Source organism: Cnephaeus nilssonii (genome assembly GCF_951640355.1).
Source record: "Cnephaeus nilssonii genome assembly, chromosome: 22".
Classification (NCBI taxonomy): Eukaryota; Metazoa; Chordata; class Mammalia; order Chiroptera; family Vespertilionidae; genus Cnephaeus; species Cnephaeus nilssonii.
Window position 1 is genome coordinate 10,039,008 of NC_137093.1, and position 16,379 is coordinate 10,055,386.

At 41.8% G+C, this 16,379-nt stretch overlaps 2 protein-coding genes across 2 annotated transcripts; one reads left to right on the top strand and one right to left on the bottom strand.

Annotated features, from left to right (window-relative positions):
* Window positions 1-216: 216 nt before the first annotated feature.
* On the bottom strand, window positions 217-6,515 carry LOC307094131 (disintegrin and metalloproteinase domain-containing protein 1a-like). Its single transcript, XM_079762718.1, has one exon. The coding sequence runs from the start codon at window positions 4,055-4,057 to the stop codon at window positions 1,592-1,594; it is 2,466 nt and encodes an 821-aa protein (XP_079618844.1). The 5' UTR covers window positions 4,058-6,515; the 3' UTR covers window positions 217-1,591.
* A 3,209-nt stretch (window positions 6,516-9,724) lies between these two features.
* LOC307094132 (protein kish-A-like) lies at window positions 9,725-11,325 on the top strand. The gene has a single exon (XM_079762719.1). It carries the CDS (start codon window positions 9,864-9,866, stop codon window positions 10,080-10,082), a length of 219 nt encoding a protein of 72 aa, XP_079618845.1. The 5' UTR covers window positions 9,725-9,863; the 3' UTR covers window positions 10,083-11,325.
* The last annotated feature ends 5,054 nt before the right edge of the window (window positions 11,326-16,379 follow it).

Below are 16,379 nucleotides of genomic sequence, written 5' to 3' on the forward strand. Positions count from 1 at the left end.
GCGGGGGTGGGGGAGCAGTTGGGGGCGAGCAGGCCGGCAGGAGGGACAGTTGGGGGTGAGTAGGCTGGCAGGGGGGCAGTTTGGGGCAAACAGGCGGCGGGGGGGGGGGGCGCGGGTAGGCGATCAGGCCGGTAGAGGGGGGCAGTTAGGGGAGAGAAGACCAGTGTGGGGTGCAGTTGGGGGCAAGCAGGCCGGCAGGCAGGCGAGTGGTTGAGAGCCAGCAGTCCTGGATTGTAGAGGGATGTCCGACTGTTCATTTAGATCGGGCCTAAATGGGCAGTCAGATATCCCTTGAGGGGTCCCAGATTTGAGAGGGTGCAGGCTGGGCTATGGGACACACACACATACACACATACACACACACACACTCGCATGAATTTCATGCACCGGGCCTCTAGTACACACACACACACACACACACACACACACACACAGCATATACTCTGTGTGTGTTAATTTTATACTTGCTTTGTGCTCTCATCACATAGAAGCATCTACAACCTTCAAAACTCTGTTACCTATAATTGGAGGGGTTCCTTCTGATATTAGTCAATAACTTATTAATTTCAATAAATAAGTAAAGAAAAATAGAAAAGACAAAATTATAGTTTCAGCTTCTATATTGTTATAAAATTAGTATAAATTTCGTTTCCTAGCTCTGGCTGAAGTGAATCAAACATGAGGTATCTGGATGGCTGAAATTCACCCCAGGAAATTAGTAAAGCGGAAGGGCTCTGAAAGCTGCTCTGAAAGGAAAAGAAATCTTTTAGGTGAACAGTGAGTAGGGCTATAGAAAGGGCCTGGAAATACAGGAAGTAATAACTTTAATACACGTACACCATGTTACACATCTGTCAGATTTGAAAAGGTGAATGACTTCAACACTGGCCTTTTGACCCTGGGGCAGTGAGGTTCTTCTGTTTTATCAGATACAGTTTCTCTCGCAGACTCCAATAACAAAACAGACCTTATAATTATACACATGGAATCTGAAAAGATGTCTAATCAGAATAGGGTTTTATTTATTTAAAAACTCATTTCATGAATGCACATTTATAGGGCAAATGAACAATCGATTGAATAAACAACTGACCTCACATAATAGGTAGTTGCTACTTGAAATAAAAACCCAAGTGACAGTAATAAGTGCAGGCACATATAGAAGCATATATCAAACAGCTTAGATGAAAGATGGCATGTCCTGAAAAAGTTTCTGGTGATTGTAAAACTTGGCCCAAGACAAAGACATTGATGTCAGAAGATGCATGTGAAGAGTTCAAATGAAATGTTAAAAAGCAAAAGTAGTAAAATATGTACTATATTAACTAAATAAAACCTTAATTACTAAAATGAATAATGAAAGTGAGAGTATCCCTCTTATATTAGTTTATTTTCAAACTAAAGACAAAATTTTAGTTTCAGCTTCTATACTGTTATAAAATTAGTATAAATTTTGTTTATACTATTATATAATCCTAGTCAGAGCCATGGAGTTATCAATTCCCACTTCACCTTTGTGTCATTGAACTTCTGGTTCCTGGTCAGTGTTTGAAGTGTTTTATATATTTGGTTCTTCCTCCCACTAATTGTTTTATTCTTCATCTTCCTCATCCTCCTCTTCCTCCTCCTCTTCTCCCTCTTCCCCTCCTTCCTCTGGGGCAGCCTCTTCTGCAGGCTTCTCTTCTGCAGGCTTCTCTTCTGGAGGCTTCTCTTCTGGAGGCTTTTCTGTGGGCTCTTCTTTTGAAGCTTTACAAAGGATGCACGTGGCAATACTGACAACTGCTAATATTATGAGAAAAAGTATTAAGAGTGATAAGATCATATTGTCTAAGATCTTTTCATGTTTGGCAGGTTTGCTAGTGACGGAACTTCCACCCTCTGGTGGCAGCTCATCAGGTGGCAAACCAGGGGGACCGCTGTCCACACTACCCCCATCTCCTGCTTGTTTGCAGTCAGGGGGTGCATAGCCAGACCTACAATGGCAGTGCTTCAAATTATTGCAAACTCCTTTCCGATCACACATTGCTTCTACATCGCAGTCATACTTGAGCAGAGCATAATCAGCGCAGGATGCATTTGCGCAGATTTTCCCTTTGGAACAAGTAGTGCCATATTTCACATGTCCTCCATCATCTTTGTCAGCAGTGTCATAGAAATTCATGGACCAGCAGTAGTTGTCAGAAGTAGGAATCTGGATCACTGTATGATAGGGTTTGATGGCTGGCATCTGTCTAATATTTGAACATATAATTTTCCCACACCGCTTATTCTCGCTTGTACACTTAACGTACTCTTGGTTAGTAGAAGTAGGAAGGCCACAGTTTCCAAACCGGTCTCCAAGCATGTTTACCAATTCATAACACGTATCATCAGCAGACGTTGAAAAGGTCCCAAAATATTCTTGGCATTGAAGATTAGGGTTCTTACACTCACCTTGTACACAGTAATATCCTTTACATGGTGTACCATCTTGCATATGGAAGTCTTCGGGACATTTTGCAGAGGTACCATCACAATACTCTGGGAGGTCACACTCTCCCGTAATAGGACGACAATTGAAGCCCTTTGGTTGAAATTGGCACGTATCTTTACAGCAAGGTCCTGGACTACACTTTGCACCAGCCTTCAGCGTACATGTATTATCACAGCACTTGTTTGTGTCACATTCAGTACCACAGTCACACTGCTCACCGTCATCCACCATACCATCTCCACACGTGCCAGCTCTACGCAAGCGGCCTTTGTGCCGCTGAGGGTTGTTAAATAGGCAGGCCCCTCTGTGTTCCCGGAGGAACTGGTAGAAGTCGTCAGAGCTACAGTTGCTGAAGCCACTTTCTTTAGTGATATTGTCACGCATGAGGCAGAGGTGTTTGTCTTTACAAGTGCAGGCTGAGTGGTCATGCCGAATACCCAAGTTGTGCCCAAGCTCATGGACCATGAGCGCTGCAAACAGGAGGACATCTTCATGAGGGAAGGATTCAACAGCTGCTGCAAAACCACTGGAACAGGCACCATTGAGAAATGCCTGTCCCATACCCTGCTCAGGATGCTGTCCGACAATCATGTGGGCAACATCATGCTTCACACGATGGAGGAGCTTCTCTTGTCTCCAGCTGTTGAAATTCCCCAGTGTAACTTGCAGGTCCACTGGGACCTCTATGAGGTCCCCCTCGGTCCAAATCTCCATTCCAGCCAGCACCACCTCTGTGTTTATTGCCCTAGTGAAGGTGTTGGCCAGGGCAATGATGTCCATCACTCTCTGGACCGTCTCACTGACGTTACTGCCCCACATTTGGAACCGCTGGTTGTTGACCACAACAAACATCTCCACGTACTTGGTGAGTGACCACAAGTAGGACAGCTCCCGTAGACCGCCAGGCTTCCTGCTCCCTTGTTGTCGGCTGGCGGACACCACTGGGCTGTCTTGGGAAGTGACATTGCAGGAGACTGGAGCTTGATGGGCCATGGTGTACAACACATGTTCAAACCGTTTTGAAGAGTCCATGGGCTCAATGCCATAGGATTTTCCCTCCTTAATCAGGATGCCCCTGAGGCCTGAACAGGTGTTGACAGAAACAAAAGAACCCGGGAGTCCTTCTATGTAGCCTTCATAGTGACAGTCATGAGAGATGAAAGGCATTTCTTGTCCCCGGATGCCACTGTGGTAGCTGAAGACTGGAAAGTTCTTGATAAAATAGTCTGTCTTCACTTTCAGGTGAATCAGCTGTTTCTGGCCCTGCATAGATATCACATAAGATGCCTCTTCCTCTGGGTCTTGCCTTCCCTCAACTGTCAGAGCCTTGGGGATGACTATTTCATAGGATGAGGAATATACTGATCCCAGGTCACAGCACAAGGTTGGCAGGAAACTCAGTACCAACACCAACACCATCCCCATCCTGACACGTGAAGATCCTGGCAGCAGTACCAGCGCCAGGCCCTTCGTCTGCGGAGCCCAAGTCTGAAGCATTCTGCTTGTCTCATACATAACCTCTTGGTTCTTCTGTAGAGAAGACAAGGAGGAGGCAGAGTCCCTCACAAAGGCAGCCCTTGACATGGCCCCAGTGAATCAGTGGCTGATGCAAGGCCTGTGTCCATGAGCAGCAGCACTCCTTGACATGCAGATCCTTAGCCACTGGGATTAGTTCCAGGTATATGCTGGCTACATAAAGGGCGGGTACTCTCACCTTCTGAGAGCAACTGCCTACCTCTGGCTGTGTCTTTTTTAATCTCTCTGACCTCTCTGTTATCCTTCAGATAGTGTCCCTTCTGCAGCTTCTTTCCACATTATTAGCTTCAGTGATCATTGGCTACAGTCCTTTGATATTGTGGTGATGTAATCACAAAGAAGGACTACAAACTCTAAAATGCAAGATTTTTACCTTGAGAAGGAAATAAAACCTCCGTGCCTTCCTCAACTGTGCCACACGGAACACACCCTCCCCCGCCCCTCCTGTGTCCGTTGCTCGGCCAACTCCTAATGTTCCAGACCAGGGGGCTTGAAGATCATTGGTGGGCACACTCCATGGCCCATTTCGCCTCGTCTAAAACTCTTGTTCTGTAACACATGGACATCAAACTCACGATGTTTTTGATCCTTCAATGAGGCTTTATAGTGATATGCACATGCCTCAGGCCAGACTGTTAGATAGGCAAGGAGGTGGCTGCCCTTTTACCCTAGGGTAGACCCAAATGGGCTGTGGGTAGACCCAAATGGGCTGGAGACCATGAGGCAAGGGACAATACTCCAATTTTTTAACCTCATCAAAATTCAGTCTCTCAAGTTCTGTTTATAACACTGCCAAAAAATGTGTACGGGAGATGCCGACAGAGCAGCCTTCACTTTTGTGTGATTTTCATGGGCATATTGACTGGTAACTCCAGGCCCTTCTCTGGATGACCCAGACATATCGGTACCATAAAATTATGCCAGTTGAAGACTAGGTATACCCTTTGTTTGAAAGTGACCTACATGTGTCCAGTGTCCACTTCTGTTTAATCCTTATATGCCCAGGTTAAAAAGTAGATGAACTAGAATTACATATTGAGGGAATAAATGATTCCCAGGTAAGGGTGCTGTCATGTAGTTATTTGTGCTCTCTTCACACCTGCCCTGAAAGAATGAATGTGTCTCTAGAAAAACCCACAACTATTCTGAGGAATGGCACATTCATGACCTCAAAATGTACCTCCCTCTTCCTACATTTTGCTGGTCAGTTCACTTTCCTAATGTCTTTGTGCCTCATATTTTATTGAGAAAAATAAAAGCAATAAAGAGTACTTTCACATGGAGATACCACTTGAGTCGCCTGCATCTAACTTTTTCTCCACCTCTGGTGGATAAATTGTCCATACTCCAATCTAAGGCTAATCCTCCTAATTGTATGTAGGGTCTATTTCCCTTTCAATTTCTCATGACTTCACTTTTCCAACTGTCCCTTCTGTCTTTTATTTCTGAAACATCTGTTTGTCGTTGGATCCAGTCTCATTATATGCTGTAATGATTCATCTTTATCAAACCACCACTCTCAGCCCACATTACTCTCTAGTCACCATCCAAAATCCCCTCTCTGTTTCATATATAATGAAACTCTTTGGAAATATATTCTATATATATATTTCATTTATACTTATTTCTTTTCTGAAATTTAAACTTTGAATCATAGCAGAGTCATAAAATATGAATAAAACATAAATATATTTTTCAGTAAATTATTTGGAAGACAACAGCTCAATCACACACAAAAGGACACATGTGTTATGACTTAATTTCTATGAGGTTCCTCAAGTAGTCAAGTTCATAGATTCAGAAAGTGAAGTGAAGGTTATAGGAGCTGGGAAAAGAGTAATAGGACTGGTTAATTAAGACAGTTTCAGTTTGAGATGATGAAAAAGTTCTGGAAGTGGATGTTGATGGTTGCACAACATTGTAAACGTACTTAATGCCACTGAACTGTACACTTAGAAATGGTAAAGAGGGTTACTTTTATGTTATGAATATTGAAGAGAGAGAGAGAGAGAGAGAGAGAGAGAGAGAGAGAGAGAGAGAGAGAGAGAACTGTTTAAGTACAACTCTGGTCATGTAATGAACAGTTTCACTTCATTGACATTACCCATGTGCCATTGCCAATTACAAATCTTCCTGCTTCAGAGATAATCATGACCCTTTATTTTATGGTATCTACTTTGTCACTTTTCTTTCTCAATTTGCTTCTTAAACATGCACGGCAGAATTTTGTAATTTTATTTTTATTTGCTTTTTAATCACACCTTTATTGAGATATACACTGAGTGGCCAGATTATTATGATCTCTGAACGCATAATTGGCCACTCAGTGTATATCCTATATAATAAAATGCTAATATGAAAATTGTCCCCTTGACCAGGAATTCAACCAGCAGGCAGGCCGGCCAACCGCCCATGTCCCCTCTCCCTAGCCAGGCTGGCCGGACCCCACCCATGTACGAATTCATACACACACACACACACACACACACACACACACACACACACACACACTGAGTGGCCAGATTATTATGCATTCAGAGATCATAATAATCTGGCCACTCAGTGTAATTCACATACCTTAATATTCATCCTTAAATGTGTACATGTTGGTGGTTTGTACTGTATTCTGAAAGTTATGTAACTGTCACCAAATCAAGTTTAGAACATTTTCTCACTCCCAAGGAAAACTCTAGTATCTATTAGTAGTCACTCCCCATCCTCCCCTCCCAACAGCTCATGACTACCACTTCTTTACTCTCTAGCTCAATGATTTTGTTCTGGACACTTCATAGTAGTGGAATCCTACATGTGGTAATTTTCTGTGACTGGCTTATTTCACCTAGCATAATGTTTCTAAGGATCAGCCATGTGGTAGATTATGTCAAAACTTCCTTTCCTTGGGCCAAATAATGTTCTTTTTGTGTGCATATACCACATTTTTTATTAGATATATCAGCTGATGAAAATTTTGGTTGTTTCTACTTTGGGAACTATTGTGAATAATACTGCTATGGACATTTGAGTACAAGTTTTTGCATGGACATATGTTTGCATTTCTCTTAGGTACATACTTAGGGGTAGAATTGTTTGGTCATGTGAGAACGCTACATTTATCCTCTTGAGGAATTGCCCAACTATTTCCAAAGAAGCCTGCACAATTTCACATTCCTGCCAGCAATGAGGAAGGATTCTAATTTCTCCTCATCATCACTGATATTTGTTAGTCTGTTTTTTTAATTATAGCCATTCTAATGTACTTGAAGTGGTATCTCATTGTAGTTTTGATCTGCAATTCCCTAATCATGATGTAACACACCTTTTCATATTCTTTTTGGTCATTTATATATTCTTTGTATAAATGTCTATTTACATCCTTTGCCCTTAGAAAACTGGGTTTCCTTTTCTTGTTGAGTTTAAGACTCATTAATATTTTCTGGCTACTAGTTCCTATAAGATATGAGTTGCAAAATTTTTTTTCTCATTCTGTGGGCTGTCTTTTCACTTTCTTGACAGTGTCTCTTACAGTGGAGAAGTATTTCACTTATTAAAAAACTCCTCACCTGACAATATGTTTTTATTGATTTGAGAGAGAGAGAAAGGAACAGACAGGAGGAAACATGAATGTCAGAGAAAAACATCGATCTTTTGCCTCCCATATGTGCCCCAATCAGGTATCAAACTCGCAACCTGGGTATGTACTCTGACTGGGAATCGAACCCGGAACCTCTTTGGTATAAGGGATGATGTTCCAACAAATTGAGTAACCTGGCCAGCGCAAGAAGTATTTCATTTTTTCTTCCAATTTACTTTATTGTATTAAATAAATTTATATAAGATACAAAAGTTATATCTCATCTATTTTTAAGTCTACACTTAGTGAGTGGTATTAAGTACATTCATAATGTTGTGCTACCATCACCGCTAGCCATCTTCAGACTCTTCTTATAAAACTCAAACTCTGTATTAATTAATCTATAAATCCCCGTTACTTCCTTTTCCCCTGCCCTAGCAGCTGCATTGTACATCTGTCTCTGTAATTTTGATTATTCTGAGTTTCCATACAGTGGTATCATATAGTATCGGTCTTCTTATGACTGGCTGATTTCACTTAGCACAGTGTCCTCAAGGTTCATTCATGTTGTTGCATATTGTAAAATTTCCTTTTTTTTTAAGAGGTGAAAACATTCCATTGTATGTACATACCATACTTTGCTCCATCCACTCATTTGTCAATGGATACTTTATTCATCCATTTGTTTTTCAATGGACACTTACATTGCTTTATATTTTAGCTGTTGTAAATAATGCTGCTATGAACATGGACATAAAAATATAATTTCAAGCCCCTACTTTAGATTCTTTTGGGTATATACCCAGAAGTTATATAGCCGGACCATATGGTAATTCTAGTTTTAATTTTTTGATGAACTGTCATATTGTATTCCACAGAGGCTGAGCCATTTTACATTCCCACCAACAGTACACAACGGTTTCCATATTTTTCATATCCTCTCCAACACTTGTTATTTACTGGTTTGTGGTTTTCTTTTATAAGGTGTAAGGTGGTACCTCATTGTAGGTTTGATTTGCATTCTCCAAAGATTAGTGCTGTTGAGTATCTTTTCCTGTGCTTGTTGGCCATTTGTGTATCTTTATTGAAGAAATATTCATTTGAGTCCTTTGCTCATTTTCTGAATCAGGTTGTTGGTTTTTCTGTTGTTGAGGCTTAGAAGTTCTCTGTATATTCTGGACATTAGTCTCTTCCCTGCTATGTGATTTTCAAATATTTTCTCTCATTCTTTGTGTTACCTTTTTACTCTGTTCATAGTGGTTTTTGACCCACGATTTTTTTTATGGACTCCATTTTGTCTTTTTTTTTTTTTGCCTGTGCTTTGGTGTCATATGTGAGAAATCTTTGCCAAATCCAATGCCAGGAAACTTGAGCCTGTTGTTTTTTTTTTTTTACTACAGTTTTATAGCAAGCCATTTCCTGTGAAAGAGGATTTTTCTAGGGAACTGCCAGACATGTAAATTAGTAGCAATTCTATGGCCATAGGGCTTTTGTGGGAGCTCCAAACTTTTGTGCCCATTCCATTGGCAACTAGGCTGCCTGCACAGCTACAGTAGTTGTGATGATGGGGTTTTACAAGGCTCAGGGGGACCTGAGGAGAAGGATATGGGAATAGGGCAGTAAAAACTTGATATAGTTTGCTGCCCACCATATTCAGCTATTTTGTTGTTTTTGTTTAGTTTTTAAATGAACAAACTTGATGCTTCTATGATTTGATTAATAACCATACTTCCCAAGAGGTTGATATTGACTGTATTTGCTTCTATGGAGCAGGCGATTTTTGGAGGATGTTATTTTAACATTTTGGAAGTGATTTTCATTTTATCTCTTACCTTCCTCTGAGTCCATATGGATGTCGTGTTTACATATGACCTCTTTATTCCACCCAGTACTTAAATTTACTTACTGATTTTGTGTGCTGCTACATTTCATTCCTTTACATTGCTCTATACTTGTGTGGATTTATCAAATTTAACATCCATTATGTGTAAACACAGGGCTCTTTTCTTTTGCAATACTCTGAAGAGGGCTTCAGTGACCATTATTGTCTAGTAACATGTTGCAAATAACTGGAAATTTCCATGGGTTTTCTCTAAGACAGGGGTCGTGTCTGCAGTCTGTATATAGTCTGCAAAATCATTTGGTCTGGCCCTGCCAAAGCATTAGGGGTGAGTTGACTAAATGTTTGACCAAGTATAGCAGGCTAGTTTTAAAGTTGATAATTGTGGCTTTTCCGCCCTGGGCCCGGAAGGGTGATGTGGCTGGGTCTTCGCCGGCCTCACTATGTCTGCCATTTTCAATTTTCAGAGTCTGTTGACTGTAATCTTGCTGCTTATATGTACCTGTGCTTATATCCGATCCTTGGCACCCAGCCTCCTGGACAGAAATAAAACTGGACTGTTGGGTATATTTTGGAAGTGTGCCAGATTTGGTGAACGGAAGAGTCCTTATGTTGCAGTATGCTGTATAGTGATGGCCTTCAGCATCCTGTTCATGCAGTAGCTTGGAAAAATACCCGAATTTAATTGCCATCAGATTTCAATATAAAAATGGGACTTACCTGCAGAAAATAATGCAAAGAATGTATAAGTTTGTTTCAACATTGAATGAGATCAATTCCCAGCTGCTGTTCTCTATTTTGTTATTGGACCAATGTTCTATATAATTAAGATGTAATCATTTAATACTCAAAGAGTTTGTAGCAATCAATCTCAGTACTGTCACTACAATATTACATTCTGCAATTGTCATTTCGTTGTGTCCAATACCAGTTTTTAGTGAGGTATCTCTAAGGCACATAGTAGAAAAATTTGGTAAATTATTCAAGTTCCTTTCACTGTGACTTGGAAGTGATATATCTTTATAGAATGAGACCATATATTGAACTAGCTTTTTTATTGGGGAAAAAAGGGTTCAATTTGTGTTGCTAAGGATTGCATTCATACTTAATAATACTTGCTTTACCTCTGGCCACACCATTTTGAGCATTAACCAGAGTACCTCTACTCTTAACGAACTTTGTAGTTTATAGCAGGTTTTTAAACTATTTAAAATAAGCCTATGCAGTTCTAAGGAGAAAGATAAACGAGATGTGACTTGAGTAGTATTGAGAAAGTGTTCATATTTAACGTGAAAGGATTTAGAATAGCTGATTGGTGTAGTTGCTTCTGCAGCCTCTGGTTAAGTATGGATAAATGTCTTAAGTATAAATTTGACCAGCTGTCATTCTCTAAGTAAAACTACATTCTTAGAATAAAATAGAACAATTACAAAATGATAATCCTGTATTGTGTAGAGTCAGGTCTCCACTTATTTTAATTACCCTAAAATGCAAACTGTATTTTTGTTTTTTTTTAATACAGCACTTTGAATCTGGTTTATGTTTGTCTGTCAACTTGAACTGGAATCTCTTATGTAACTTAATAGGTGATGATTAACCCTTTGCACTCGCTTGCTTTTTTCTCAATTCCTTTATTCTAATGCTAACCGTGTCAAGTCACACTCGACATCCGAGTGCAAAAGGTTAATAGTTTTCAAATCTACTGATCCGTGGACCATCTTAGCTAGAAATTGCCCATTATATATAGTATTAATTAGTTATTGTTCTCAGCTAATCCCTATAAAGGTGTAAAAAGGAAAAATAAAATTAAAGAAAAGAATTATTTAAAAAAAAAAAAAGTTGATAATTGTGTATGGCCTGGGATTGTTTTTATAAATATCTAAATGGCCCTTGGCAGAAATCGGGTTCCGCACCCCTTACCTAAGAGTAAAATAGCTTAGTGATAAGGTACTTGAGACTTTATTTTTATTTTTTAAAAAATATATTTTATTGATTTTTCTCAGAGAGAAAGGGAGAGGGATGGAGAGCTAGAAACATCGATGAGAGAGAACATCGACCAGCTGCCTCCTGCACACCCCCCACCGGGGATGTGCCCGCAACCAATGTACATGCCCTTGACCGGAATCGAACCTGGGACCTTTCAGTCCGCAGACCGACGCTCCATCCACTGAGCCAAACCAGTTTCGGCGGTACTTGAGACTTTAATTGGACTAGGAAATAATAAGTACTATTTCAAAGTGGCATATCAGTTTACATTATGAGAGTGCCCACTGTTCCACAGTAAACTTGGAATTATCAATCTTATATTGCCCATCTTGTGGCTGCATAGTGATATGCCCTTATGGCTATATAATCTTCTTTCCTCTGAATACTTATGAGGTTGAACACCTTTAGAAATGTGTTTTGACTCATCTTTATATTTTGACTCCACTAGAATGAGCTTTCATCCCTACCAATCCATCTAAACAGCTCCATTCTGGGTTGCCAACCAATAATTCTCTACTGTGAAATCAAATGATCAACACTCACTTCTCCCCTTATGGACCTACCAGCAACATTGAACAGATAATGGATATGTTCTGACTTAACTTTTCAAAGGATCACTCTGCCTGTTGAGTTCAAAAGAGGCCATTGTGGGAGCCAGTGAGGAAGCAGAGAGACCCTTTAAAGGATTCTGAAGTTGGCTACCATGGAGTTGATGGTGACTTGTAGTGCATTAGAGTTGGTGGTGGTGAACAGAGGTCACATTCTAGATATATGGGGAAGGTAGGGTCAAGAGAATCTGTGGATGGACTGGATTTATAATGTACTAGAGGCCCAGTGCATGATTGAATCATGCACTGTAGGGTCCCCTACACACTTTCCCTTTTGATCACGGGGAGCTGGGTGCCTGTCCGCTGGTGCACCAGGCGCCGGAGGCTTCTGAAAGGCCTGGTGCCTGAGTGTACAGGCACCCAGCTCCCACGCTTTCCTTTCGATCGCTGGTGCACCAGGCCTTTCAGAAGCCTCCGGCGTGGCGGAGGCTTCTGAAAGGCCTGCTGCCTGAGTGGACAGGCACCCAGCTCCCATGCTTTTGCTTTTGATCACAGGGAGCTGGGTCCCTGTCCACTGGTGCACCAGGCCTTTCAGAAGCCTCCGGCGCCACGGAGGCTTCTGAAAGGCCTGCTGCCTGAGCGGACAGGCACTCAGCTCCCCCCGCTTTTGATGGTCCGCGCAGCGGGACGTCAGCTTGCTGCCCCAGAGGCCCCTTCTGTGCCGCAGCACAGCCATGGCGCAGACGCTGAGCTCGTGCCGCTGCTGGCGACGCAGCTCAGCGTCCCGCCAGCCCAATCAGCTACCCCGGCCACCCCGAGTCCCGCCCCCCCACGCCTCCTGGCCAATCATGGGCATAGCAAAGGTACGGTCAATTTGCATATTTGTCTATTATTAGGTAGGATAACTCTTCTGAAAACACTTTCCTCTCTTGGTTTTCAGTACAACACTCACTTGGTGGTACTCCAACCATACCGGCCACTCTCTGTCTCCCACTTCTTTTTTGAATGATTCTCATCCCATCTACATATAAACATAGAATGCTATGGAGCTAAGTCCTCACCCCATTCTGGGATCTGTTCCCTTACCTAGCTATACTTATTGCATAGGCAATTTCACACAGTCCCATGGCTTGGAATGTCATCTGTAAGCTGACAACTCTCAAATATGCGTCTCTAGCTGACTTCTCTCCTAATTCCAGACACAATCATCATGCTGCATAGCTGAAGAGCCAACTTGGATGTTTAACAGGCATCTTAAACTGAACATGTTCAATCCTTGGTCGTTTCACATGCATCCCCATCTCAGTAAATGGCATCCCATCTCAGTAAATGGCAGGTGTATTCACGCAGTTACTCAGGGCAAAGCTACTGGAGAGGCCTTCTTCTTCTTCTTCTTCTTCTTCTTCTTCTTCTTCTTCTTCTTCTTCTTCTTCTTCTTCTTCTTCTGACATATATTTTATTTTATTTTTTATTATTTTATTTTTTTATTGTTTAAAGCATTACATGTAGCAGTACATATATCTCCTTTTCCCCCCCATTAACCTTCCCCCAGCCTCCCCCTCCCCCTGTCGCATGCCCTCATACCCCCCCCGCCCCCCAGTGTCTTGTGTCCATTGGCCATGCTTATATGCATGCATACAAGTCCTTTGGTTGATCTCTTTCCTCCCCTCCCCAACACTCCCAAGCCTTCCCGCTGTAATTTGACAGTCTGTTCGGTGCTTTACTGCTTCTGTATATATCTTTTTGTTCATCAGGTTATAATGTTCTTTATTTTCCATAAATGAGTGAGATCATGTGGTATTTTTCTTTCATTGCCTGGCTTATTTCACTTAACATAATGCTCTCCAGGTCCATCCATGCTGCTGCAAATGGTAAGAATTCCTTCTTTTTATATAGCAGCGTAGTATTCCATTGTGTAGATGTACCATAGTTTTCTAATCCACTCATCTGCTGATGGGCATTTAGGCTGTTTCCAAATCAGCTATGGTAATTGTGCTGCTATGAACACAGGGGTGCATATATCCTTTCTGATTGGTGTTTCTAGTTTCTTGGTATATATTCCTAGAAGTGGGATTACGGGGTTAAATGGGAGTTCCATTTTTAGTTTTTTAAAGAAACTCCATACTGTTCTCCACAGTGGCTGCACCAGTCTGCATTCCCACCAGCAGTGCACAAGGGTTCCTTTTTCTCCGCATCCTTGCCAGAACTTGTCATTTGTTGCTTTGTTGATGATTGCCATTCTGACAGGTGTGAGATGGTACTGCATTGTCATTTTGATTTGCATTTCTTGGATAATTAGTGACTTTGAGCATGTTTTCATATGTCTCTTGGCCTTCCTTCTGTCTTCTTTCGAAAAGATTCTATTTAGGTCCATTGCCCATTGTTTTTATTGGCTCATTTATCTTTCATTAAGTTGTATAAGTTCTTTGTAGATGTTGGAGATTAAACCTTTATCAGTGATAACATTTACAAATATGTTCTCCCATACAGTGGGCTTTCTTGTTGTTTTGTTGATGGTTTCTTTTGCTGTACAAAAGTTTTTTAGAGAGGCATCCTTCTTTACTACCTTTCTCTCACACTTTACATCTGTTCCATCAGCAAATCCTTTTAGCTCAACCTCATAATATTCCCAGATCAACCCCTTCTCACCACCAGCACTTCATGCACTCTCCCACAAGCTCCCAGAACACAGGAGATCTCTGTTTCTGCAGTTGCCCTGCCTGTTGTTTACTTACATAGCAGATGGAGTCGTCTTTCAATCGTCTTAGCTCTGGTCACTTCACACCTACTCAGGGCAGGTTTGTAATTTTTAAAATTTTCAATGGATCAGAGACTTTGTCTTGTTTACTACAATTTCCATAGAACTAGGACAATTCATTGGTACAGACTCATTTGTGCTGGAATGAATGGATGGGTAGATGAATGGTTGGATGGATGGATGGTTAGATGGATGGGTGGATGGGTGGATGGATGGATGGATTATGAGTAGTAATATGTATCTGTCCATTACTTCACTTAGATGTCTATAAAAAGCATCAAGCTTAGACAGAAAGGCCTGGAATGTGCAAGACCTGTCCTGAATCATATGCACATAAGAACTGAAGATATGGTTAGAAGAGGGAGAAAGCTAGAATCCTTGATTTAGTGTCCAAAAAAGCATGATTGCTTTTAAAGTCATGGTGTCTTGAGTCGGGCTCTGAGGAAAAGAATAAAATGACTACCAGTCTTACCCATAACTGGGCCCAAGGCAGTGATTGCCACATTAACCAAATCTTTTTCCTCGTCCCCTAGAGATTTACAATTTAGTAGAAGAAATAGAATGTGTTTTCAAATGACCATATGGTAGGTCAGAATGCCATAAGTATAAAGGAAATTCAGTGTTGTGACTTGATTGTAGATAATTGTTATCATCGCCAACATGGGTAACATCCAGCTGTGAACAAGAAAAGCCACAAGACTGCTGGCTGCTGGGGAATCTGGACACAAGAGCACAACCGTGAAATGCTGCTCAGCAAAAGGCAAAAGGCTGCCTGAGCTGTGAGGTGCTGGTGGGAGAGAAACATGCAGTTTCGTTGTTGTTTTGGTTTTGTTTTGTCTTTGCTATTATTCTCTAAACCCAGCACACAGGACTTTTCCATTGCAAACATTCTCCAGAGGCTTTGGCGCAAGGAGAGAGGCACAGACTGAGGAGAGGCTGGGCAGGGAAGCAAGGCAGGGTGATGTGGCCAGGAGCCCTGCATTGGGACATTCTTAAGCTTCCAAACCTAAGCGGCCATTTCTCCCCAGAAGAGCTAGCCTCTCCCACTTTGCCTCAAGATGGGTAATACAGCCTGCCACACCCTGCAGTTTGAGCCTTACAGAGGAAACAAAGGCAGAGGCCAAGCTTACAGGTCTGAATAGTCCCAAGGAGCCCTCAGGGACTGGATTGGAAGAGGGGCCGATCTTCCCCATTTTTCTGGGAACCAGACTGATAAAAACTCCAGGTTGCTCCCAACTCCATTGGTCTCCATAAAAAGATCTCTGACCAACTAATGCAGAGTAATATTTTGGGCCACTTGCAGAGGAGTAGCTCTGGGTCAGGAAAAGAACACCTGTCTTATTCCCTGAAAGCGAAACAGTGCCAACCCACCTAAAGCCCTGTCAGAAACAGACACTTGAGTGATTAAGACTGACAGCTGTCAGACAGGCAAAGAGGGTTGATTAGCCCCGCCTGTTTGCAGCCAATGCCTGTGGAGACACATAAGCAGAGGACTTGTAGATCGCTTGGAGCTTCAAGCAGGGTGCCAAAAGCCAAAAGACAGTGCCTGACTGTGGTCAGCACCTAAGTACCTAACAGGAATCCCAGGATTAGCAGACCGAACAGAGGAGTGGGGTCCTAAACCAGCTGCCATGGGGCATTAAAACTCAGCTGAAATGAACGACACT

Bases quoted from the DNA above. Each gene is read 5' to 3' on its own strand.
- LOC307094131 (XM_079762718.1), bottom strand. From the start codon at position 4,057: ATGTCAAGGGCTGCCTTTGTGAGGGACTCTGCCTCCTCCTTGTCTTCT.
- LOC307094132 (XM_079762719.1), top strand. From the start codon at position 9,864: ATGTCTGCCATTTTCAATTTTCAGAGTCTGTTGACTGTAATCTTGCTG.